The sequence below is a fragment of the Drosophila navojoa genome, chromosome 2, assembly GCF_054131105.1.
Source record: "Drosophila navojoa isolate 15081-1374.11 chromosome 2, UAZ_NAV_1.0, whole genome shotgun sequence".
NCBI lineage: Eukaryota > Metazoa > Arthropoda > Insecta > Diptera > Drosophilidae > Drosophila > Drosophila navojoa.
Window position 1 is genome coordinate 31633188 of NC_142890.1, and position 25516 is coordinate 31658703.

General features: G+C 37.6%; 1 protein-coding gene across 1 annotated transcript; it reads right to left on the reverse strand.

Annotated features, from left to right (window-relative positions):
• Dad (Daughters against dpp) lies at positions 1-23572 on the reverse strand. Its single transcript, XM_089265604.1, has 8 exons — positions 23264-23572; positions 22166-22439; positions 15133-16566; positions 7082-7135; positions 6865-7017; positions 1923-2135; positions 1707-1857; positions 1-1642 (listed from the first exon to the last, which is right to left on the reverse strand). The coding sequence occupies exons 3-8, from the start codon at positions 16229-16231 to the stop codon at positions 1477-1479; spliced, it is 1836 nt and encodes a 611-aa protein (XP_089121730.1). The 5' UTR covers positions 16232-16566; positions 22166-22439; positions 23264-23572; the 3' UTR covers positions 1-1476.
• Positions 23573-25516: the final 1944 nt, after the last annotated feature.

Below are 25516 nucleotides of genomic sequence, written 5' to 3' on the forward strand. Positions count from 1 at the left end.
TGTATATAAGTTTAAATTTTATTACAAAATATTTCTTAAAACTTAACAGTACAACTACAACTATTAACGCTCAATTAATGTTTGATCATTTTGAAAATGCTGTCAGTATGAGCATACGCACATACATCCGCACATACGTAAGCATGTATGAACGAACGTACATCAGCAGATGCTTACATACATAATACACTCAAAATGACCCAAGTCCAAGCTGTTTTTAAAATTAGTGTTTACTATGTACTCATACGTACGTACTTATGGGTTTCAGAAAAGGGCGTATAGTTATTATAATATATTTTTGGAATTAAACTGTACAGGTTCACATATGTATGTATGTATGCGTAGGTAATTTCTGATGGTTCATAGTTTGTAGTTCGTGAGGGCCGTCGGTACCACAACATTATTTACGGATTTCCTAAAATGTAATCATATTTAGGCATTCTCCCATGCATCACAACAACTTCATACATTCTTTTGGCCTTTATTTGCGAAAACCCTTTGGTTTTACTCAAACTTGCATTTCCGTCAGATTGAAAGGCAACTGAGCTTAGGGTTCTGAATGGATGAAAAACTAAAACGCGAATTACATCATTTCAGAAATTCGCCGAAAGTTAAATAATTGCTATTTGGATTGAAGAAAAATATCAGAGCGTTTAAACATGGCTATATACGCTATCTACCAAAGATCAAATACTTTGAACCTTTTCCCAAATTATAAAAAAGAATACAAACAAAATCTGGCTAACATAATTTGTACTTTTGTAAGTTCCTTAAAAAATGTCAAATATGAATTGTAAACCATAATTCTTGGGGTGACTATTTAGGAAATCATTGAAGTTGTATGTGCTTTCATTGCTTTATCGACGACATCCGCTTCTTGCCTACCTTTCTTAAGTACATCTGTATATACAATTTGAAAAAAGATATGTACATTTGTTTAGTTTTCTGTACATACATTTGACATTTTCGGTCATTTCATGCATACATACTTAATACATATGCAAATGTACATGTAGAGTGAATCACAGGATTTTAATTTTACTATGTTCAACAATCAATAACTATTTGAATTTAACACTGTTAGCTCCGTCGCTGCGCATGCTTTACACATAAGTTAATTTCGATGTGGCATTTAGCAATTAATTGAAACACTTTTCATAATTAAGTTTAACTTTTTAAAGTATATAATTTGCAGTCCATTGTTGCCCCTTATGATTAGTTGCTTGCTAGCCCGTTTGCTGCAATTTCGAACTCCTTGTGCCAATTGCTGCTGGGAGTCATCTTAATGTACATGCTTACACAACCCAGTCTCATGCGCATCTTATAAACTGACTGTTGCTGTTGCTACCGGTAGTACACATAGGGCTTGTCGCCCATCGGGCTAGTGCTGACTGTTCCCGGTAGACGTAACACTTCTGCTGCTCCTGCTGCTCCTGCTGCTGCGAAGTCATAAGCATCAGCTGGCGACTGACATTGTCACCGCAAATGGCTGAAGTGTACTTCAAGCCAGCAGGGACAGCACATAATATCCTGTCGACGATACATGTTACCCCAGCCCTTGGCGAAACTGATCTTCATACTAAACCGATCGATTGGCCCCAAATGGGTCTGCTCCATCTGCTTTTCGGCCAGCCATTGAGCCCTGCTGAATAAGAAATCGAGTTAAGAACGTACAATATACATAAATGTATATACACACACAGTACCTGTGTGTTTCAAAGGCTTTGAGACAATAGCCCGGCATCACTTTACACACCCGGTCCCAACGCTCGGAAAGCGTTGGCGAGTCCACAAATATCGGCACATTGCTTCGATTATATATCCACACGTCCCCACACTCCAGACTTAAGGTCACACCTATGAGAAAAATATTCTTAAATTAAATACACTCCCTTGACCACGAGTTCACAACTCGAGCTTACCTAGACCGATCTTTGTACGCGTCTTTTGGACTGCATCCGACGATGTTTGCTTCCCACAAAATTCCCGTAGGCACATGTTCTCTCCGGTGCTGTCCACTGGTCCGTCTGTGTGGATATTAACTGCCAACCTCCTGGCGTGAAACAGGTCCCCAACGCGCTGCGATAGTTCCCAATAGGCAATCTGGCACCAAGCATTATTATTCGCTCTGTGATCTAAAATTGAATGAAAATCGGAGCATTAGCAAAAGTCGTTGACCTAATTTATATATATAAATAAATTACATGCATATATATATATATATATATATATATATATATATATATATATATATATATATATAATCTCAGCAAGTAATGATGCATATAAACTATATCAAGCAATCGAGCAATGGACTCGTTCCCACTTTCACTCGGCCTCATCTCTCGTGGAAATCTGCAGTAGTTTTTTTTATTGTTAAAAAAAACTTTAGATTTTCACGCTTCCCATAAACGTAGCTTTCCGAGCTTTGATGGACAATTTTCTATATACTCTATTTTTTTTCCCAGCCATCGGCCTGCTGGAGGACAAAAAGCTTTGATCCCATCTGACTTTGCTCCCGGCTATATCGACTGTGCTGACCTGACTCGTCATTGACACTAAAGAGTATTGTCTGACTAAGGCATACTGCCAAAGCAAACAAATAAGCGTGCTCTACTCCACAGCGCACGACTATTATATACCCTAGATTCTGTAGACGTGCTCTATTAACTGCGGAATTTTCGCGACATCAGCGCTTTGCTTTTAAAGCTTCTGTTTCTGTTGAAGTCTTGAATAACTTTTCTATCATTGCCTAATCAAATCAACTTATTTGTTGAATAATTATACCCTGAGCCCATTGAAAATGGGAAATCAGGGTATAATGGCTTTGTTAAAAGTATGTAACAGAAGGAGGCGTGGCAGACCTCACCAAGTATATCTATTCTTGATCAGGGCGACAAGCTGAGTCGATTCGTCCCTGTCCGTCTGTCTGTCCGTCCGTCCATCCGTCCGTATGTATCAACGCATCGATCTCAGATGATATAAGAGCTGGAGACTTGAAATTTCGATTTTTGCTATAATTTCACTTTTGTAGAAAGCGTATTTCAATTACTTGAGACCTGGGAATGTACATACACTTAAACATTATGTTTGCGTTCTGAAAGTTTCATTAAGATCGTACGTCTAGAAATGAAATTATTCAACAAATAAATTCGTATTATATTGCTCACACTGCAGCGCAGTCCAAGCGCAGTCGCTGTTTACTGTGGAGTTAGCAAAACGCGTTCTAATACGTGCGTGTGTATGTATGTGTGCCTAAAAGAAGAGTGAGTAGAATATCAGATTGGAGGGTTCAGGGTATCTCCTAGTCCTAGTTTCCTTACTTGTTTAATTTATGGACGTACGATCTTAATGAAACTTTCAGAACGTAATCATATTGTTTAAATGTGCGTATATTCCGAAGCAGTAGTCTCTAGTATTTGACGTACGCCTTTTACAAATATGAGGGTGTCGGGGTGGATTTAGGGGTGGAAATTGTCTAAAATGCATCTTAATATATATTTTAAATTTGGAGACTCTACCTTTAAAGATGTGGGAGGTATAATTTTATAACAGATCTTCGATAAGGTTTTTTTTCGATAAAATAATACCGGAATGAGTTATCGATTTTTAGTGATACACACGATATGCGCGCTGTATATACAGACATTTAAAAAAAAAAAATTAAATCTCTAGCTCTTATATCCCATTTTCCCATTTTCAACGGGTTCAGGGTATAAAAAAAAATTTTTGGTGCTTTCATTTATAATCTTAAGTTATTGGATTTGCATACACTTAATACAGGGCATACAATTTATAGCCCTTGCAATTTTGCTATTTTGCCACTTCTTTGGCGCCTGCTCTGGCACACGCCATCGATGAGGGGAATTCGTTCTTGTCTTTTTTCTTTGGGATCTCTAGCGCCGCCTGGTCGTTGTTGTGTTTATTTTTCAGTCAATGTGCTATGTTAGTATGTATATCAGTGTTGCCATTTTAGCCAATTTATGGCTAGACTTAGCCTATTTTTAATGAATTAGCCTGAAAAATTTCGAATTGCCTATAGCCATAAATCTAGCCTTTGAATATTTTGCGCTTGTTAATTTTAACTTTTTATATTATTTGGCTATCTATAGAAGCTAATCGATCAAAACTAAAACTTTTTTGTAGACCTTTTAGTTTAACATGAGATTTACCATTATATGTGTACCATGGTAAATATCACAAATGAATACTAAAATACAAATGATACTGTTAAATTTTCGTAGGAAGTATTGGAATATAAGGATGCTAGCAAAAACAACTCGTATCATGAAATTGCATATTTTGCAAAAGAAATGTTGTCACTTCTGTGGTTTAAACTTAGAAACAACATGACAACATGGCTTAATCATTGATTGTAATCATTCAAATAAGGGTTGTTAAAGAAATATTTAATTAGTTGATTTATATATACAATATTCCTTTCATCTGTACGGATATGGATTGCGCCGTCATGGCAGATAATTATGAGCTGCCAGAAAAACATATTAATCTTATAAGTAGCAGCGATTAATAAAGTAAATAAAAATAAGTGGACAATTAGACATTTAATATTTATGTTTTGTTTCATTGTTGGCTCTTTTTTATGCCTGATTTGTAGAATTTTTAGCCCATTCTAGTTTATATTTCTGAGAAAGTTAGCCTATTTCGTCGTTCGCAATTTGGCACCACTGATGTATTTATGGATGAATGTACACAATAGTACATAACTACATAATTACAAACAGAAGTGCGAACCGACTGGCTACTACATCATCTTTAAATTTAGATTGTTTTAAATGCTATCTATGTGCATACACACACACACATACACACAAACACATACACAAACACACACACACACACGCAAACAGCTATATACATATGTATATGCACGTGCGTGTGCGCGCATTGTAAGTTTATTAGTGGCCACACATGTCGGTGTTGTAAGTGCGCATACACGTATACACACACATACACTTACAATACTATATCTATTCAAGCTATGGTGGCAACATACCCCTCCCTCCCTTATTATTTTTGGCTTATATCTTGGATTAACAGTCCTCGGTAAAGATTAGATGGTGCATCAAGCTCATACTTGCAGTTAATCGCCTGAGTGGAGCAACTTATCTAACGATGACTCGAGATTGCAGCTCATACGCATACGTATCTACAAATTTACACACACGCAGATGTGTCCCAGAAAATTGTTGTGCTTTCTACACTAATCGTAAGCTAAGGCAAGGGAATATTTTTCCAATATAATAAGAAAAGATCCCCACTTATTAGTTCGAGTAGAAGCAAAGAAGATCTGTCCGGAAAAAAGACAAATTGGGTTCAGAGTATCTCCTAGTCGAGCAGTCCTGAATAGAGCACTCTAAGTTGTTTCAACAGGTATAATTTTCAGGATATGTACATACATATGCATGTATGTAAACTCATACAAACATAGTGCACATTTACATACACGTGTACGTTCATACGCTCATAGATGTAATGATGCACATGGGCCAAATCTGAATCTCTGATAGAGCCTTCAAGGAGCCGCGTAGCTTTTGAATTTCAATTAATTAAGCCGCATACCCACAAATTGATTCAATTTGCTGAATGCAGGCTCTGGCTCTATTTTTAGCACTACTAAGCTAACGGCTCATTCGTATGCAAAAGCTTTTATTCGAAAATGCCATAAAGAAAATAAAAAGGAGAGAAACAAATATTGTCCAGTTCGACGGCGGCGTTGGCGGCAGCGCCATGAATGATATCATAGTCATAACGCCACTGACGCCGATCACCCGCTACCCGCTGAGCAGCTGAAAGAGGCGATAACCAGCCGCCATAGCCGCAGCCGTAGCCCCAGCCACAGTTCCATAATGTTTGCACTGTGTGGCCGCGCCCGCGCTGCTCTACAAAGCTGTCGTAAGCAAGCACCAAAGATTTTTGCTGCTGCTGTCGCAGTCGGCGCTGACATCGCACTGTAGGGCATCTGCCACCAGAGCGTGTCAAAAATAAGTTAAGTCATAATCTCCGATTGACTATTTTTGGATGCCATTAGATTGGAAATTAACCATAGGGACAGACTCCAGATATTTTAAATAGGTCAAATTTCTTCCGACGGCAAATCAATGAATTAAGGTTTTTTGGCAAAACCAAATATTTTTGTTACAATATTTATATATTTTGTTTATTTAAATAATATTCATAGAGCAAACAATTTTAAGCTTTAGGAATTGTATGTCGAATGTTTTTTAAATTTTTGAAATATCTTTGTTCGTTTCAAAGTTATGACTTTAGCAACGCAAAACGAGCAAAGACCCCACTGTGCTTCGACAGCCTTGCCGCCGACTCGCTTTTTCGCTTTTTCGCATTCGCCTCGCACTGTTTGTATTTGTTTTTCGCTCATTATTTATTTTCGTGTTGTTTTTGCTGTTTTCGTTTAAAAGTTAATATCAATATAGAAAGTGACGACCTGACGCGGCAAACTGGCGCCACGAACAACTTGACTGCTTGGCTCGGCCGGCGTGCTCAAACACACGCACGCGACTGCTGCCGTGCTCTCTTACACATTCTCACCACACAAGCACACACACACACTCACCCTACAGTATGTTCATAAACACATTTATGTGAGCGGCTCGCATGTATGTATGTATGTTTTTAATCTAAAGAAGCAAGCATGAGTATGCGAGTGTATGCATGCATGTATGTATGTATGTATGCATGTATGAATGCTGCCTCTTCAAACACACACACGTCGAGTGGTGCTTGCTGTTTAGCCGAATTGGTAATAAAGCAGCGCCGAAGATGAGAAAAAGAGAAGAAGGGAGGCCACGATCAGACTGCGACTGGCCCCACAAGCAAACTCACCTTTTCCATCAGTGGTAAAAGACTCAAGACTCGGCAAGTACAACTGGGACTTCGAATGCTTGATGATGCTGTTGCTGTTATTGCTATTGCTCTGCAAAACCCACGCGGTCATCGACGAGCTTTCGTTGTTATTTTGAGTGTTTTCCTCGGTATCTAGAATTGCCGATTTCTGATCAGTTCAGTACAGTGCCATAGCCACCAAAAACCATTAACATACCTTGATCTCTCAGTCTCAGCATTTTTGATCGCTGATACGGCGGGGGTGCGGAATCTGAAAGTGAAAAAACCCAAGTAAATAAAGTACATTAGTACATTTATTGAAGGTACAGGAATAGTTTTATCTGTTAGCTATTTATACATATAAGATGGTATACATATTTTCAATCGTTATCCCTCAATATATGGACATTGTCGTTTTTTTTTTTTTTTTTTTTTTTTTTTTTAACTCATTTTCAACAGGAAACCATTGGGAAAAATTGCATAAGCATAGTCCATCAACGAAAAACGAGAAAAGTTATTAAGCAATTAAGTTTTCATACCATGGGCTCCCTTTGGGTTTTTTTTTTTTTTTTTTTTTTTTTTTTTTTTTTTGTAAGCAGAAAGACGCGAAGAATTATTGTGAAATATCAATTCTTCGAAAGGTCCAGGGGATTTCATAGTCAAGCAGTCTCGACAAAAGCTTTCTTACTTGTTTAATTAATGGGGTGTGAGATACTATTTTCATGTTTGCTGATCAATTTTACGGGATTCGATTTTGGATTTTGATCATATAACTCATGTTAGTAAATGACAGTATATAATCTATATACATATATGTATGTACATATGTAAATACATATGTATTTACTTATGTATACATGTACAGACATTATATCAAGAATTAAATGTAAATTGTTTGAAAGATTAGACGGACTTCTCAAATCATTTATTTAAAAATATGCATACATATGTACATATACATACATTGTATATACCGTCCCTTTTGAGATATCGTCGCATTACCGCGAAATGATCGTATTTTGATTTTTTGCGAAATTGAGATTTTAATTCAGAATAGTTAGAAAACGCTGCCTATATGATATTTTTCTATAGAATCGCATCAGAGACCCAGGTCTCCAATTGATATGTACATATGTATATGTATGTACATATGTGAGGCTTATCAATGTCAGACAGATCCTTGAAGTCGCAAATATTAATCGTCTAGCTTCTTCATTAATCAATAAAGAAGCCGTAAATATATACATACATACAAATGTAAGCAGTTTGGAGAATTACCCAAGACTACGACGGGTTAAAATGCGCGTGTTTAAGACAAGCTGTGCGATGAGATCATGCTTCACAAAAATAGTACAATATTAGTATTCGAGAATACATACACACATATGCACGTTGGTACACACATAAACACACACAACACATCCAACAAAGCCAAAGCAAAGCGAGACCGAAACAAAAAAAGCAAGATCAGAAAAGAAAACAAGTGGAAGCGCTCAAGAAAGATGCACTAAAGATACCCTGTATGCGGAACTGCATTAGCTGCATAAATCCTATACGGAATATGCGTTTATAAATATATGTTACGCTCCCTGTTGAATACTAACTCAGTGATTCGCTCAGTAATACGCTCATCTATATACATATTTCTACGCAAAGAGATGCGTGCACATGAATACCCTCTTTGCATCTTCTGTATACAGGGTAAAAACAGCAACAAACTTGAGCGCAGCCAGGCCAAACACCAGCGCGGCGAAATAAAAATAAATAAATAAAATAAATAATGTTTGCATATCAGCCAGCAGCACTGGGGGACATTTTATTGGCGCACAAATCGTTTGATGTGTGGCGCTTACCGCTGGGAGCGGAGGAAGCTGGCGCTGCAAACGTCAGCAGTACTGCCAGCAGCAGCAGCGACAGAAACAGCATCGGTGCCGTCGACTTAGTTAGCCCCAGTACCAGTTTAACCAGATTACGTTTGCTGCTGCTGCTGCCACGCTGACGCCGCGGCGTCGCCTTCTCATGAATCGATAGATTCTTAAAAATCTTATGAAGCGCCAAAGTCAACGGCAAACCGAAAGCCAACACCAAAGGCGAAGCCAAACGTAAGGCAAAGGAAGCAGCAAAATTCCAACGTTGCCTTTATCGCCCCAATGACGCTGCGCAGCGTATCCGATCGCCGAGTTCCATCAAAAAATCAAGCGACTTTACATATGTATGTACATATGTACATGTTTTCGGTGTATAGAAGTGATCTATTGTTCGGGTTCTACATGCTAAGATATACCTTTAAGCCCTATGAATCTAAATACACATTTGTATGACACATGTCTATGTATATGCAGATGTGTGTAAATATATTAATTTATGTATATATATACATAATTCTGACATATAAAATATATGTATTCACATATGTATATACATATGTACGTACGTTTGACATTCGCATGCATGCAGCAAAGATATAGCGTTCAAAATTTTTGGCGTACAGAAAAATTGAGGTAAACGGGTATTTCTGTAATTCTTGCATGAAGATGTGGTGTGAAAGTCGAGTTCATTTAATAAACTGGAAAATGACTTTTGTGAATATGAAGAATTTAAGCATTTTCAAGTATGATTTAAAAAAATTCCAAATAATTTTGCTCAACGTTTTCATCCAATAATTCGCACATACATACATACACACTGCTAGATCTCTCTATGTATTCGGCACCGATTGTCAAAAGCTAAGTTCTTTCTAAAATGTATAGTATATGTAAGTAAAAAACAAAAACACAACAACAATTAATAGTTCAATTTTTAGCTTAAAATTGATAGCCGCAAAAAATGTGATAACATAATAAAAATGCATTATCATAAAAAAGGTTAAAAACGCTCTAGTTTAAACGACTTCAGAAAGACTCTACTTTTAAGAAATCTAAATTCAAATAATAACAAATAGTTCATGACGATGTTTTGTCGCTTACAGCAGTCCATAAAAAAGGACCCTAAAATAATTGAATAATTTAAGGCATCTGCTAGCCGAATCCTCCCGTTTTATTTTTGTTTTAAATAATTAGGGACGCAACGTGGACATTTACCATGTTTAAACGTTAAAAAATAACTTTTCAATTTAAGAGAATTCCTTTGTGAAGTCGAAGGAACAGCGATCTGTATACATACACATTCCTTAATACATCCCGATTCTGGCCGAGTCGCTTTCGCTACAATTCCAGGAATCATGTTCTCTTTTTTTTTCGTTTTTCCCTGATGTGGAGGGAATAACATTATCGTCTTGTACAATGTGCTCGGCGCCATCATTAAAAAAACCTGTTACCGTTTGGTATCGGGAAGTTGATTCACCGACAACATACGAAACACAACCGAAATGCGTTGATGGTGCTGCTGTTGCTGCTGCTGCTGCGAGTCTCGGAACAGTCGAACAGGTAAACACAGCACGATTCATTCTGCCATGCCTCCAAGAGCTTGTTTACCTTTGCCGTCGTGCATCAGGGAGGTCCAAGTTTTTTTTTAACATTCACATTAAAGGCAATTGCAAGAAGAAGCAAACAATCTTGCTCGAAACAAAAAGAATTTGCTAATAACAGTAATTGGTTTTATTTCACAGAGACTATGTATATGCATCTGAATATATCCGTTCATAGCTATGTTACATAGAAACATAACTATGTATGAATCGACAAAACGGAATGAGCGGCTAATAATAGGGTATTTCGGAAAACAAAACGTTGGAACAGCTCGCAATAAAAAATAAAATAAATAATATTTAACGAACAGATACTTCTGAATCTAGTTATAAAAAAAGTACTTTAAATTGTGACCGGTTTTCATTAAGGTTTAGCCTGTTTGTATTATTAAATAACCCGATCTGTTTGTAATCCAATTAACCAACCTTTTGAATGCCCTGAGCCGATTGAAAATGGGAAATCAGGGAATAATAGTTTTGTAAAAAGTATGTAACAGGCAGAAAGAATTATCGCAGACCCCATAAAATACATATATGTATTCTTGATCAGGGCAATGAGTTGAGTCGATATAGCCCTGTCCGTCTGTCCGTTCGTATGAGCAAGTCGAGCAAAAGATATAACTGTTAGAGAGCTGAAATATTGTATACATACTCGTGTATACCATACTTAGAACGAGTTTATCTTATCTATTCAATAACTCATTTTCATCGTAATTTGAATACTATTGGACCTGGAGACTTAAAATTTACTTTGTATATATACATAAATATTTAATGGATACGAAGATGTTGTAATTTACAGATTTTGGATACCCTTAAATAAGTAAGAGCATTGCAGTCGAGCGTTACCAATTACAGAATACTCCTTCACGTCCCATCAGCAATTTAGTAGCTAAGTTTTGCTCTAATACTGTAGAAAGTTCAGTTTTTCCCGATTTGCCACGTTCTTATATTTTCTGAGATCTCGGCGTTCATACGGACAGACGGAGAAGGCTATATCGAAATCAATAATATATATACTTTATTCCTTCTGACTATTACATACTTATTCACAAAAACATTATACTCTGATTTCCCATTTTCTCGATAAAAAATAAACCGGACGATTAACAAAAAAATATGATAACCTTGTACTCGCGTATGGTATACCCGAGTATGCATGCAAAGGTTGAGCTCTCTATATCTTATATCTTCTGAGATCTCGGCGTTAATATGAACAGACGGACCGGGCTATATCGACTCAGCTCATCGTCCTGATCAAGAATATATATACGATGATTCCTTCCGCCTGTTACCTTTCACCAAACCATTATACCCTGATTTCTCATTATCAGCGGGTTCAGGGTATAAAAATAAAATATATATTTGATATTCGTATATAAAAACAAGTAAGAACGTTGCAGTCGGGCGCTACCGACTGCGGAATACTCATTCACAGTCGGTATACATGATGCTATGTTTACAAAGGGGCATTTATTCTTATTTCAAATTTAATTTGGCCTTAAAAAAATTTAGTACAAAACAATTATGCTTTTTGATTATTAGCTTTTGGTAATTTTTATCGAGTAATCGATAATTATTATATTGATCGTGCACTTTTTGAGTACAAATGTATGGTCATTTTCGTTAATAGCTTTCGGTCACACCTATGGCAGATTCTTAAGCGTTTGCTTACATTACAAAAGCGCGCTTTTTAGCATTCTACGAATTGCGATTGATTTCTGGATTTTCTAGCTGTTATTGTAGTTTTGTCAGATGACGCTCTGTTATTAGCTTATTGTATTTTAGCTACCAGATTGTCAAGCAAAACGATAGCGTGGGTGATAGAGGCGTCGCAAGTTATGTTACAGCGGCGGAGGTTCAAAGCCCCTTCAATGTTGTGTTTTTTTCATACATATTTCGTTTTTTATAAAATAGATATTTATTTTATTCTTTTTCCTAATTGAACAATTTTAAAAGTTTAAATTTGTTTCTTCTTAAATAGCCCTGCACGCATACATATGTAGCATCAAGCATTCCAGTTTTTCTTATGCACGCGCTCATTTGTATGTGTGTATGTATATACACATAAATGCATACTCTAGCGTTGAAATGAGATTTGTTTTTGCTTTGTTCTTGAATTTACCATCCGCTACTCTCATAACAAGAATATTATTTTTATACCCTGAACCCATTGAAAATGGGAAATCAGGGTATAATGGTTTTGTTAAAAGTATGTAACAGGCAGAAGGAGGCGTGGCAGACCCCACAAAGTATATATAATCTTGATCAGGGCGACAAGCTGAGTCGATTTGGCCCTGTCCGTCTGTCTGTCCGTCCGTCCGTCCGTCCGTCCGTATGTATGAACGCGTCGATTTCAGAAGATATAAGAGCTAGAGACTTCAACTTTTTTTTTAAATGTCCGTATATATCACGCGCATATCGAGTTTATCACTAAAAAACGATAACTCATTCCGATACTTTTTTATCGATAAAAAACCTTATCGACGATCACTTAAAGAATTATATCTCCTACATCTTTCAAGCTAGAGTCTCCAAATTTAAAATGTATATAAAGATGTATTTTATACAATTTCGGTTTTGGTTAAAATTTACCCCCCACCCCTAAATCCCCCTCACCCTCATCTTTGTAAAAGTCGTATATCAAATACTAGAGACTTGTGATTCGGTATACACATACATTTTAACATTATGATTACGTTCTGAAAGTTTCATTACGATCGTACGTCTAGAAATTAAATTATTCAACAAATAAGTTGTCATTATATTGCCAACACTGCAGCGCAACCCAAGCGCAATCGCCTGTATATGTGAGTGTGTTTATTTGTGTATGTGTATGTGTGTGCGTGTGTTTGTTTGTATGCGTGTGTGTGCGTGTGTGTTTGCTAATTATTATTGAAATATCAGTTGCTTGTAGGGTTCAGGGGATCTCGTAGTCGAGCAGTCTCGACTAGAGCTTTCTTTCTTGTTAGATTTCATTTTAATTACAATTTTTGACAATAAGTGGTGGCGCTGTCGTCAAAGGCGCCGGTTCAACTTTTTTTTGTTATTTTGACAAACATGGCTTGGGTGCGAGTTCAAATCCCGCGGAAAATTTTTTTTTTGTAAATTGCAAATTTTGTTATTTTAGCTTCTTTTATATTTTTTAAATATCTAAATTTTATTTTTAAATTTTATAAAAATCTTTCCTTCCGTGTTATCAATGCCTATTAAGCCTATTTGTATATACATGTAAATACATAGATAGCTCGAGCATATAAATGTCGCAATTTGATACTACAAATACCGATGGCCACGCCCCTAGTGGCCGTAGACAACTCATTTTGGCCAGTTCTTAGAAAGAGCTAACGGTAACGTAAATGCGAAATTTGAATGCTTACGCTCAAAAAATGTGAAAATTACAGGGTATTTTTCGATATGCCACGCCATCTATCGGCATCGATAGAGGAGGTTACCAGTAACTCAACTGTTGGAGATATAAAGTTTTGCGGTTTGCCACGCCCCCTTTGGGCGGACACATATCCACTATAGCTTGTTCGACTTGGGAGGTCAACTCGCGTATATATACCAAATTTCAAGTCTCTAGCATCGATATTGCCTAGAATATAGCCAAAATTTGAAAAATCACTATATCTTCAGGTCCGATTTGCCACGCCCCTAGTAGGCGTAGACATAATTTTTCATCAGTCATTATAGAATTATAGCATTAGCTCACCACCAATAGGCGTAGATATATCCACCATAGCTTTTTGGACTTGGGGGGTCAACGCGGATCTACATACCAAATTCCAACTTTCTAGCTCTTCAACTAACATGATTTCTGGTATATCGGAAAATGCATTTTCCGATTTGCCACGCCCCTAGTGGGCGGATCGGAAAAATTTTAACACTTTATAAATCGGAGTTATACACGAGTTTGTGTTCCAAATTTCAAGTCTCTAGCTTCAATAGCGGCGAAATGAACTGCGTTCATACGGACAGACGGACGGACATTGCACAAAACCAATATACTAATTCACTTCGTGAATGAGTATAAAAATATCACAGATACACATTTATATGAAATTAAATTTTTTAATTATTCATTTATATTATAGAATGGTCCAAGACTAGAAGATCCCTTGAATCCTGAATTTATTTAAATATATTTAGGCTTTCTTAATGGTTTATTATTATTTATGAGAATCCAATGAATCAGAAATTTCAGGCTTGCCGCGAAATTAGTGGCATTTTGTGTGATAGTTTTATTTCCTGGCGCCAAGTTCTAAATTTACGCAAACGATTTCGAGGCTGATGTGTCGGTCGATCTGGCATACATAATATACAATTAAACATGTACATACATTCATACATATGTATGTATATGCATAAATAGAAAAAATTGTCTTTTCCCTCAAGAAAGAAATACTTGCGCTTTAAAGGGTTGAAAACTTAACCCTGTTACAAAATTAACTTCGTGAGTATTTCACTCATATCGCATATTAACGTCATGTTCATGGGATATAGATACATCAAGATTAAACAAATCTATAATAATATAGATATAGCCACGGCATCAGTACACAAAAATCATTTATAAATTTTAGAGTATATTGCATTAAGGGCTGTAGGATTGGAATATATTTCTTTACAATCGCATCACATTCAAATTTCCACATTAAGCGTGGCGAATTAGTACATTGTATACTTACGTCAATTGTAAGGACTTCTAGTATTAGTATCTAAGAGCATTGTGTTTCCTGATTGTCAGTTTTATTTCAGGGATTTTCAGTTCAATACAATTCATAAATATATTGGCATACCTGAATCGATTGGATAGTTTATCCGATACCAGTGCAGTGGATTGCAGCAAATATAGACGGAGTCCCGAGCACTGGGGCAAGTGGGCAGACGCCTTAGCTCGCCAGCATCCATTAGGTCGGACCACAGAAAAAGTTGGCACGTGGTCACATGCTGTCCCTTGTCGATGGGCAAGCTGCACTTGATTAGGATGCACTGCAGATAGCTCGACGTATCTGGCGAGTCTCGCTTGTGAGGTGGGTCCACGCGACTTCTTACGGCCTGGAGTAGATCGGCTATCTGTTTGCTCTTCAGCTTCTTTAGCAATGCATCGAAGTTTTGGTGCACCGTCTCTTGACGTATCGCTGTCGCTGACATTGACCCGGTCCCAGCTGGGGACATTGTGGGCGACTGGGTATGCATTGGGCAGGTGGGTGTGGATGAGGCTGTGCGCTGTCGACTCTGACTGTGGCGTTTGCTCGGCACCGGGCTCGTTTCCGAAAAGAATCTGTTCCCGGAGTCTGTCGTCGTCCCGCTGCTGCTGCTGCCACCGCCGCCGCCACAGCAGTTGCGAAACATCTTCGCCGCTGTCGTGGCAAAGTTGGCCGCTGCTGTCATTGCATGTGCATTTGAACAAGCCGGCATCGGTATCGGCACAGCCGCTGACATCTGTAGAGCCCACTCCGGACAGAACCTGTTTTCGTCGACCAACATGCTGGCGCCAGAGTTTGCGTAACTGCAGCCATCTTTTATATAGGAATAGCTCGATCCTTCGGTCGCCGAGGCGGACACGGAAATGTCTTCTTGCCCATTTGGGTGGCACCTCAGCTGCAGCTGGGGGTGGTTGTGGGTGGGGCGATAGGAGCCTGAGCAGTCTATGGAGGGTATTGAACTGTACGGTGGTGGAGATGGGCTGTTCGGCTGCCGCATCATCATCAGTGGGGATTGATCCGCGTAGCAGCAACAAAAGCTGCCGCAGCTCTGAAGGTGGCGTTGATGTGGAGGGTGCAGCGGCTGTTGTTGCTGCATGGGTGTCGGTATCAAATCCGCATCGCACGTAGCCGGATTGTTTCTTGACGCATAACGCCATAGTTTTTTTTTCTTTTCGCTTTGGAATATCATGGAGGGACATCAATTCTTTTGGTAACATCGATATTATCGAATGTGCATTATTTGAGTTAATCAACTTGAATTAGACGCACTCATAAGGCTCGACTCGGTCGACGATTCGATTGCTTTGTGATATGTGCGGTGGGCTAGGATTCGGGCTGAGAATGACTTCCTTCCAATTGCAGTTAGCGTTACCTCATATGCATCTATGATTGCATATGTACAATAAATACATATAATTATTGACTAGGGTTGCCTTGCGGTAAAGTCGAATTCCTTTGTATCACTCGAGAAACTTTTATCTATGATATGATTTTGGTGGTGTTTCGATTGCTTTGATATGCACTCTGCAAAAAATTAAAAAAATTCGGAGAAAATGTTTTCATTAATATTGGTTCACTTTAAAAATAACAAGTAAGAAGACTCTAGTCGAGACTGCTCGACTAGAAGATACCCTGAACCCTCCAGTCTGATATTCCAATTACTCTGCACCTTTTTTAGGCACACATACATACACACGCACGTATTAGAATGCGCTCTGCTAACAGCGCAGTAAGCAGCGACTGCGCTTGGGCTGCGCTGCAGTGTGTTCAATATTAAACGAATTTATTTCTTGAATAATTTATTTTCTAGACGTCCAATCTTAATGAAACTTGCAGAACATACTCATAATGCTCAAATGAATGTACATTCCAAAGCACAAATCTCTACTACTTGAAATACGCCCTTTACAAAGGTGAGGGTGAGGGATTGAATTTAGAGGTGGGGGGTAAATTTTAACAAAAACCGAAATTATATAAAATAGACATGAATCTACATATAAAATTTGGAAGCTCTAGCTCTAAATAACTAGCTTTCGATAAGGTTTTTAATCGATAATGAAATATCGGGAGTAGTTATCGATTTTAGTGATAAACTTGATATACACGGACCTAGGGAAAAAATTTCAAGTCTCTAGCTCTTATATCTTCTGAGACCGACGCGTTCATACATACGGACGGACGGACAGGGCCAAATGGACTCAACTCGTCGCCCTGATCAAGAATATATATACTTTGTGGGGTCTGCCACACCTCCTTCTGCCTGTTACATACTTTTAACAAAACCATTATTCCCTGATTTCCCATTTTCAATGGGCTCAGGGTATAACAAGTAAGAAAGCTCTAGTCGAGACTGCTCGACTATGAGATCCCTTGAACCCTACAAGCAACTGATATTTCAATAATAGTTAGCACACACACACGCACACACACACACACACGCATACAAACAATTGCACTGACACACATACACATACAAATAAACACACACACATACAAACATACACACGCATATACAGGCGTTTGCGCTTTGGTTGCGCTGCAGTCTTGGCAATATTAGGAGAACTTATTTGTTGAATAATTTAATATCTAGACGTACAATCGTAATGAAACTTTCAGAACGTAATCATAATGTTTAAATGTATGTGTATACCAAAGCACAAGTCTCTAGTATTTGATATACGACTTTTACAAAGATGAGGGTGAGGGGGTGGATTTAGGGGTGGGGGTAAATTTTAACAAAAACCGAAATTGTATAAAATGTATCTTAATATATAATATATATTTGGAGACTCTTGCTTGAAAGATGTAGGAGATATAATTTTTTAAGTGATCTTCGATAAGGTTTTTTATCGATAAAAAAGTATCGGAATAAGTTATCGTTTTTTAGTGATAAACTCGATATGCGCGCGATATATACGGACATTTAAAAAAAAAGTTGAAATCTCTAGCTCTTATATATTTTTGTCGATATAATTTTATAACTGATCTTCGATAAGGTTTTTTATCGATAATTGAATATCGGAATGAGTTATCGTTTTTTACTGATAAGCTCGATATGCGCGCGATATATACGGAGACTGCTCGACTAGGAGATACCCTGAACCCTCCAAGCTGATATTCTTATCATTATGCACTTTTTTTATGCACGCACACATTCATATATATGCATCCACCCTCACGCGCCCGCGCTCTGCTAACTGCGCAGTAAGCAGCGACTGTGCTTGGGCTGCGCTGCAGTGTGGGCAATAGTATCAGAATTTACTTGGTGAATAACTTCTTTTGTAAACATACGATCCTAATGAAATTTTCAGGGCGTAATTATATGGTCAAAATGTGTGTACATTCCAAAGCCCAAGTCTCTAGTACTTGAAATATGTTTTTTACGAATTGGGGGCGAAGGGGGCGTGGTATCCAAAATCTGTTGATTACAAAATGTTTGTATTCATCATATGTATATACACAGTAAATCTGAAGTCTTCGCGTCTAATAGTACTCCCATGAGGCTCAAAAAACAAAATCAATTTTTCTATTATTCTCGATAAAAAAGTTATCGGATGAGTTATCGAAAAAATAAAGCAAACTCGTACTGCGTATGGTATACACGAGTATGCACACCAAAATTTCAGCTCTCTAGCTCTTATATCTTCTGAAATCGACGCGTTCATACATACGGACGGACGGACGGACGGACAGACAGACGGACAGGGCTAAATCAACTCAGCTCGTCGCCCTGATACTATATACTTTGTGGGGTCTGCCACGCCTCCTTCTGCCTGTTACATACTTTTAACAAAACCATTATACCCTGATTTCCCATTTTTAATGGGTTCAGGGTATAAAAAGTTGAAATCTCTAGCTCTTATATCCTCTGAAATCGACGCGTTCATACATACGGACGGACAGGGCCAAATCGACTCAGCTCGTCGCCCTGATCAAGAATATATATTCTTTGTGGGGTCTGCCACGCCTCCTTCTGCCTGTTACATACTTTTCAACAAAACCACTGTATATGTGAACATTTTCCAAATTAAAGTCTTAACCTTTCAGAGCGGCGGATTGCTTTACAAAAAAAAATTGCAAAATATCTAATCTACTTTTTATATTGAAAATGGGAAAGCAGATTATAATGGTTTTGTGAAAAAGTACGTACTCGTGTATACCATACGAAGTACGAGTTTCTTTTATTTTTTCGATAAATCATCCGATAACTTTTTATCGAGAATAATCGAAAAATTGATTTTGTTTTTTCAGCCTCATTTGAACACTTTTAGGCCTGGAGACTTCATATTTACTGTGTATATACATATGAATGTCAGATTGGAAGGATTAGGGTATCTGCTAGTCGAGCAGTCTCGACTAGAGCCTTCTTACTTGTTTCATTTCGTGAACGAGTATAAAGACTTAAATAAAACAAGTAAGACGTTGCAGTCGGGTGCTACCGACTGCGGAATACTCATTCACACCCCATCAGCAATTTACTACCAAGTTTTGCTCTAATACCGTATAAAGTTCGCTTTTTCTTGATTCGCCACGCCCCTACTGGTCAGCTCATGAAACAAGCTAGCCGTAAGCTAGCTGCAAAATTTGGATACTTACACTCAAAAAATGAAAAAATTACAGGGTATTTTTTGATATACTACGTCCCTAAAGAGGCGTAACAATATTATTTAGGGAATCGATAGAACTAACTATCAAAATTTGAAGCTTCTAGCTCATAAGCTGTAGGCGATATAAACTTTTGCGGTTTCACACGCCCATCATAGCTCGATGGACTTGGGAGGTCAACTTGTGTATATATGTATATCAAATTTTCCCTAGCATCAATAATGCCTAAAATATAGCAGAGATTGAAAAATCACTATATCTTCAGGTCCGATTATTCACGCCCTTAGTAAGCGTAGATATGTATATCCACCCATTTTTTGAGAATCGAAACATTAGCTCACGTGCAAAATTTCAGCATTCTAGATTTACAACTTTGGGAGATACAGTTTTATCCGATTTGCCACGCCCCCAATGGGCGGAGGTATAGCTGTCATAGCGGGTGATCTTGGGTGGTCGACGCGGATCTACATACCAAATTTCAGCTTTTAGCTTTTCAACATAACATGATTTCTGGCATATCGGAAAATGCATTTTCCTATTTGCCACGCCCCTAATGCGCGGATCCGGAAAATTTTAACACTATAAATTTCAAGTCTCTAGCTTCACCGAAGTAGACTGCGTTCATACCGACAGACTGCAAGACGGACATTGCACAAAACCAATATACTCATTTCACTTTCGTGAATGAGTATAATGAATAGACGAAAAATTATCTGGGGTTAAGCGCTCTGCCTTTACACGATACATACATTGTGTATGTATTTATGTATGCATATACATTCATTTACATATATGCATACATACCCACCAGATAGCTTCCGGTTCGTTGCCAGGTACTCTAGAATATTACCTTAAATTGAAGGCATTGACCACCTGCATACAATCATACATACACATATTGATGAAATAGACATGTATTTATATGAATGTTTTTTTTTTTTTTTTTTTTTTTTTTTTTTTAAATGCATGTGCGTACATATAAACAATATATGTACATACATGTATAATATACATATGTATGTATGTTTGGACACGGTATGTGATTAGCTCTTATCGGAGCTTAAAAAGCACAAGCGCGCCGCACAACTAGCGAATCCAAGGCGCATGAGTAATATGCCGAACCCAGCGGCGGCGTCGGACTGCGCAGCATCACTGCCTGGCGTTAGCGCTGGCGTTGACAGCGACCGCTGTAAGTTAACAACCCAAATACAAAACAGTGGCCCCTACGACCATTTTGTTGCTGGCTGACTGGCTCGCTGGCATTTCTTGTGCTCCTTATCGCGACGACAACAGTGGCGCCGCCGACTCGACGGCACGACTACACGCTTAGCCGAACACACACACATCCACAAAACAGAAACAACGGACACGTACGTATGTATATGCATGCATGTACATACGTACAAATGCTCATATGCATACATACACACACGCAAATGTATTGAATTTACTTGCTCGCTTGCGTGCCAGCCAGAGGCAAAAGCAAAACCAAAGGCAGGGTAACAACGCGACGAGACGAGACGAGACTCAATGAGGCACAGGCGCCACAGTGGGCGCCACTGACGTAAACGTAATAAAAGAAATAATAGTAACGATGTCGGCGGCGGCGTCGTCGCAATGGCGCCACCAATATAAACTTATATCAGACAGACACGAAACAACGACAGCGCCAGAAACGCCAACAACACAGCAACGATACTATAGACCGACGCGTCGGTCGGTCGGTTGGTCGCTCGTTCGGTCGTTTTGTCAGCCGGTTTGACAAGTTGGAAGAATCAAAAATCTGAGGTGAATTCGAACGAGCGAGAGCACAGAGCAAGTGCACAAGAGAGCATTGGTTCGTTGTGTGCCTGTGTGCGTGTACACGTATGTATATGTATAAGTATATTATATATATGTACGCGTGTATGCATGTATGGGTGTGTGTGTACATACATAGGTGGCAAAAAAATATCATACATACATATGTAAGTATTTCCGAATTCTTTCGAAAATTCAACAAGTACATATAAAAGTATAGTATTGGAAATAGTAGTATGCGCAATGTGGAGCAGCGGAGGAGCACGGATGTCCGGGAATCTTGTTAAAAACAGAGGGCAAATGCCTTTTTAAATATGTGTGTACATATGTACGTATATATTTTTATTATTTATACGTACGGATGTATGAATGGCCGCATTAGTTCGTGGAAAATCGCTGGGACATAACAATGCCCATCTGTGAAATATATATAGCGCATATACCTGCTGATGGCGCTATCATCAATGCTGATGGATGCCATTCGAGTCAGCAAAATGTTGTTTATTAGTAAATAGTAATGGCGCTGGCAAAATGCTACAGTGCATCGAAGCAGAATTGGTATAATCAAGCGAAATTACAAGACAGAGTTACAATAAACGAGTAACAATTTTTAGCTTTAAAATTATATATATATATATATATATATATATATATATATATATATATATATATATATATATATATTATATATTATATATATGTATACATATATACTTACGTTATTGATGTGGTTATTATTCCATTATATCCTTTAAGGCTTATTGTATAAATCACAACAATTTTATGTTGATTATGTTGGTGTATTGCAATTTGTTGATATGTATGAGGGTTTCATTCACATTTATTTAACGATTCACATTGCGAATATTAATATTAAATCGTAATTACTCATCACTACTGTAAACAGTTTCGATTTAAAATACGCGGTGTCGATATTGATTTATTTTGTTTCGTGAGCACTAATCGAGTTGTCAGCATTATTTGTTGGCCTACTGTTTACATAAATACAAACATACATACATACATGCATGCATACATATATACACTTATACCCTCATATTTATCTCATTGGGATCATTGTATTGGTTTTCGAAGGAACTGGATTTTATTTCTGATAGAGAGAATGATGTTAACCAAATAATAATAATAATGAATTATTCAATTATTATGGTTTAGATCATTTAAGATTAGGCGACCGGCTTTGAATATTTTCTAATTTTCTTGCTAAATATATTGTTTCGGACTAGACAATTTACTTGTTTAGAGCTCCAAATCGTATTATATAAGATGTTTACACGCAGACATAAGCATATATCGTGTTCTACAGCATAAAAGATAATGTAATAATAATAAATAACACTGAATAAATACATTATATTCAGTATATACACATATATATAAATATAATAAGAAGCATAGAATATCCATATCTAAAAAACTAAATAGTATCAAAGTTCGTAGAGCACACATTAATAGCAAATATATATAATATAATAATATTTAACATACATATACTCATGTATATATGTCTGTATGTTGATTTGTCGTGGATATAGAATGTAAGTATGTATGTATGTTTTGTCACAACGTATTCACGTATTATCGGTTGCTTGAAGCATTGATCAATCTATGGAAGTACGCATGTATTTGCTACATTGTACATACGTATATGTATATGTTCGTTAGCACTCGTGGAGCATATTTCATTGGTAAATGCGAGTTACGCACACCTCTTTTGTTTATTGATCAATATTTCTTATATCGCACTTTTTGTGTGCCGTTATTCCACTTGAATATATATTTTGATTCGGCTTACACATGGGAACGGCGGTGACGGCGAGGGCGACGAATTTGTGTTTGCTCGTCAATTAATACACTCAACCTTTCATTTCACTTTTCGCTTGCACAATGCTCGATTATAGAAGAGAACTAAAAAATATGTCCAAAACAAAATATTGTCTAGATCAGCATAGAACGCGAACGCTGTGAAGAAGCAACAACCGCTGGACTATGTATTTTGCATTTATTTGTTGGTTACGCCCGCGTAACAAGAAAATGTTCGGATAGCAACCGAAATTACCACGTCCGTTCACAACGAAAGTTTCTTGCGTTTTGTGACAATATTCATATGTGTGTTTAGTATCCGACGAATATGTGGTGAGTTTGTCAGCGCTCTCTCTCTCTCTCTCTCGCATACAGCGATGCTCGCCGCACTAACACAAACGCACTTGCCACTCACTTGAAGTTGGCCGTACGCAATTTTTGACTCGCTTGATGTTGGCTGCGCGCGAATTTAAGTCGCGATAACAGCGATATATATATATATATATATATATATATATATATATATATATATATATATATATTACAATATAATAATATTTTATTTATTCATTTTAGAAATGAAAATAAAATCGTTATAATCAAAATAAAAAATAAAGCAGATATATATATTAAGAAAAAATTAGTAATCTTCACTCGTTGTGAATAAATGTAGAACAATGAAAAAAAAAAAAAACATTCTTTACGGTCGTATGATGTGAATTATAGCGATCAAGATCAAGAATGTGTATCGTTCCTGTCTTTCCGATGATCAGTGCACCTCTATACACATACACACGCATAAATAGAGAGAGATAGGGTGACTGAGGAGAGAGAGAGAAAAGGTTAAGTTCCAAGGAGATCAAAGTATTGGAGAGCGCGTTGGCCAGCTCCAGCAGAGATAATTGTTTTGGGTTTGAACGACTTGAAAACATAAAAGCAAATAGGCTGCTGTCATTACGATAATAACAGGTCGGAACCGCAGTCTCGATGACTGTGGGATGGCAGCGGAAGACGAAGACTGACTCACCTGATGACAGAATATAATACCTAAGAGTTTCAAGAAGTTTTTCAGGGTGCGATGAATTAGATATACATACTTTATGAGGGAAATTAAAAGGAAACATTCCATATTCCAAATCAATACATCTGATAAGTATATTTGAGAATTTATACCCCTCTTCATTCGATTGGAAGTGAAAAGAGATACCAATAGACTGGAGTGGATAATGAAACTAAAGTCGTTTTATAAAGATCATGATCATGTGTATAATAAAGAACCATGGTCAGCTGTATAATCTAGTAGGACATAATCTTTAGCTGATCAATTTAAATGTAAATAATATATATGTACCTAAAAATATATGTTATGGTAGGCATGGAGCATCCCATATCCACACGCGATTCGACTTCTATGGGTGGTCGAAGACGCATGATGCACAATTGAGTATCTTTCTTGTGATGAGCGCAATTAGGAGGCTAAAGCTAATAAGATATCATCAGCGCACTTCAGTCAAAGCAAACTTGTTAAAAACCCATTAAAGGGAAGAGGCGAGCAACACGGACGAGACAGGGAAGCACTCGCGTTTGCATTCGCAGCCGAATTCGCAGTTGCCGTATCCATTGCGGTCAAAGTCAGAATCAGAGTCAGTAAGAGGTACAAACCTGTTTAATCTGTCACAACGCCATTGTCATCAAAATCATATTTATCGTCGTTAGCATATTCCTGCACAGGGTACACTGCTTACTTCGTCTTAGATTTCACGTACGTACTACTCGAATACCTTTAAGGTCGAAACGGACGAGCGAAGCGCTGAACACAGATATGAATCAACACAGATCGTCCTTCTTCATCAGTCGATCGATCCGACCCGCTAGTATTCAAGATCTAAACAAGTAAGAAGACTCTACTCTACTGCTCGACTAGGAGCCACTCTGAACCCTCAAATCTGTTAATCTACTCACTCTGCATTTCTTTTATGCACACATACTTACATAATGTTTAAATGTATATACATTCCATAGCACAAGGCTCTAGTACTTGAAATACTTTTTTTTTTACAAATTGAGGGTGAAGGGAGCATGGTATCAAAAATCTTTAATTTACAAAATGTTTGTATTCATCATATGTATATCAGTCAAATCAATTTTTCGATTATTCTCGATAAAAGAGTTATCGGATGAGTTATCGAAAAAATATGATAAACTTGTACTGCGTATGGTATACAGGAGTATGCATGCTATTTTA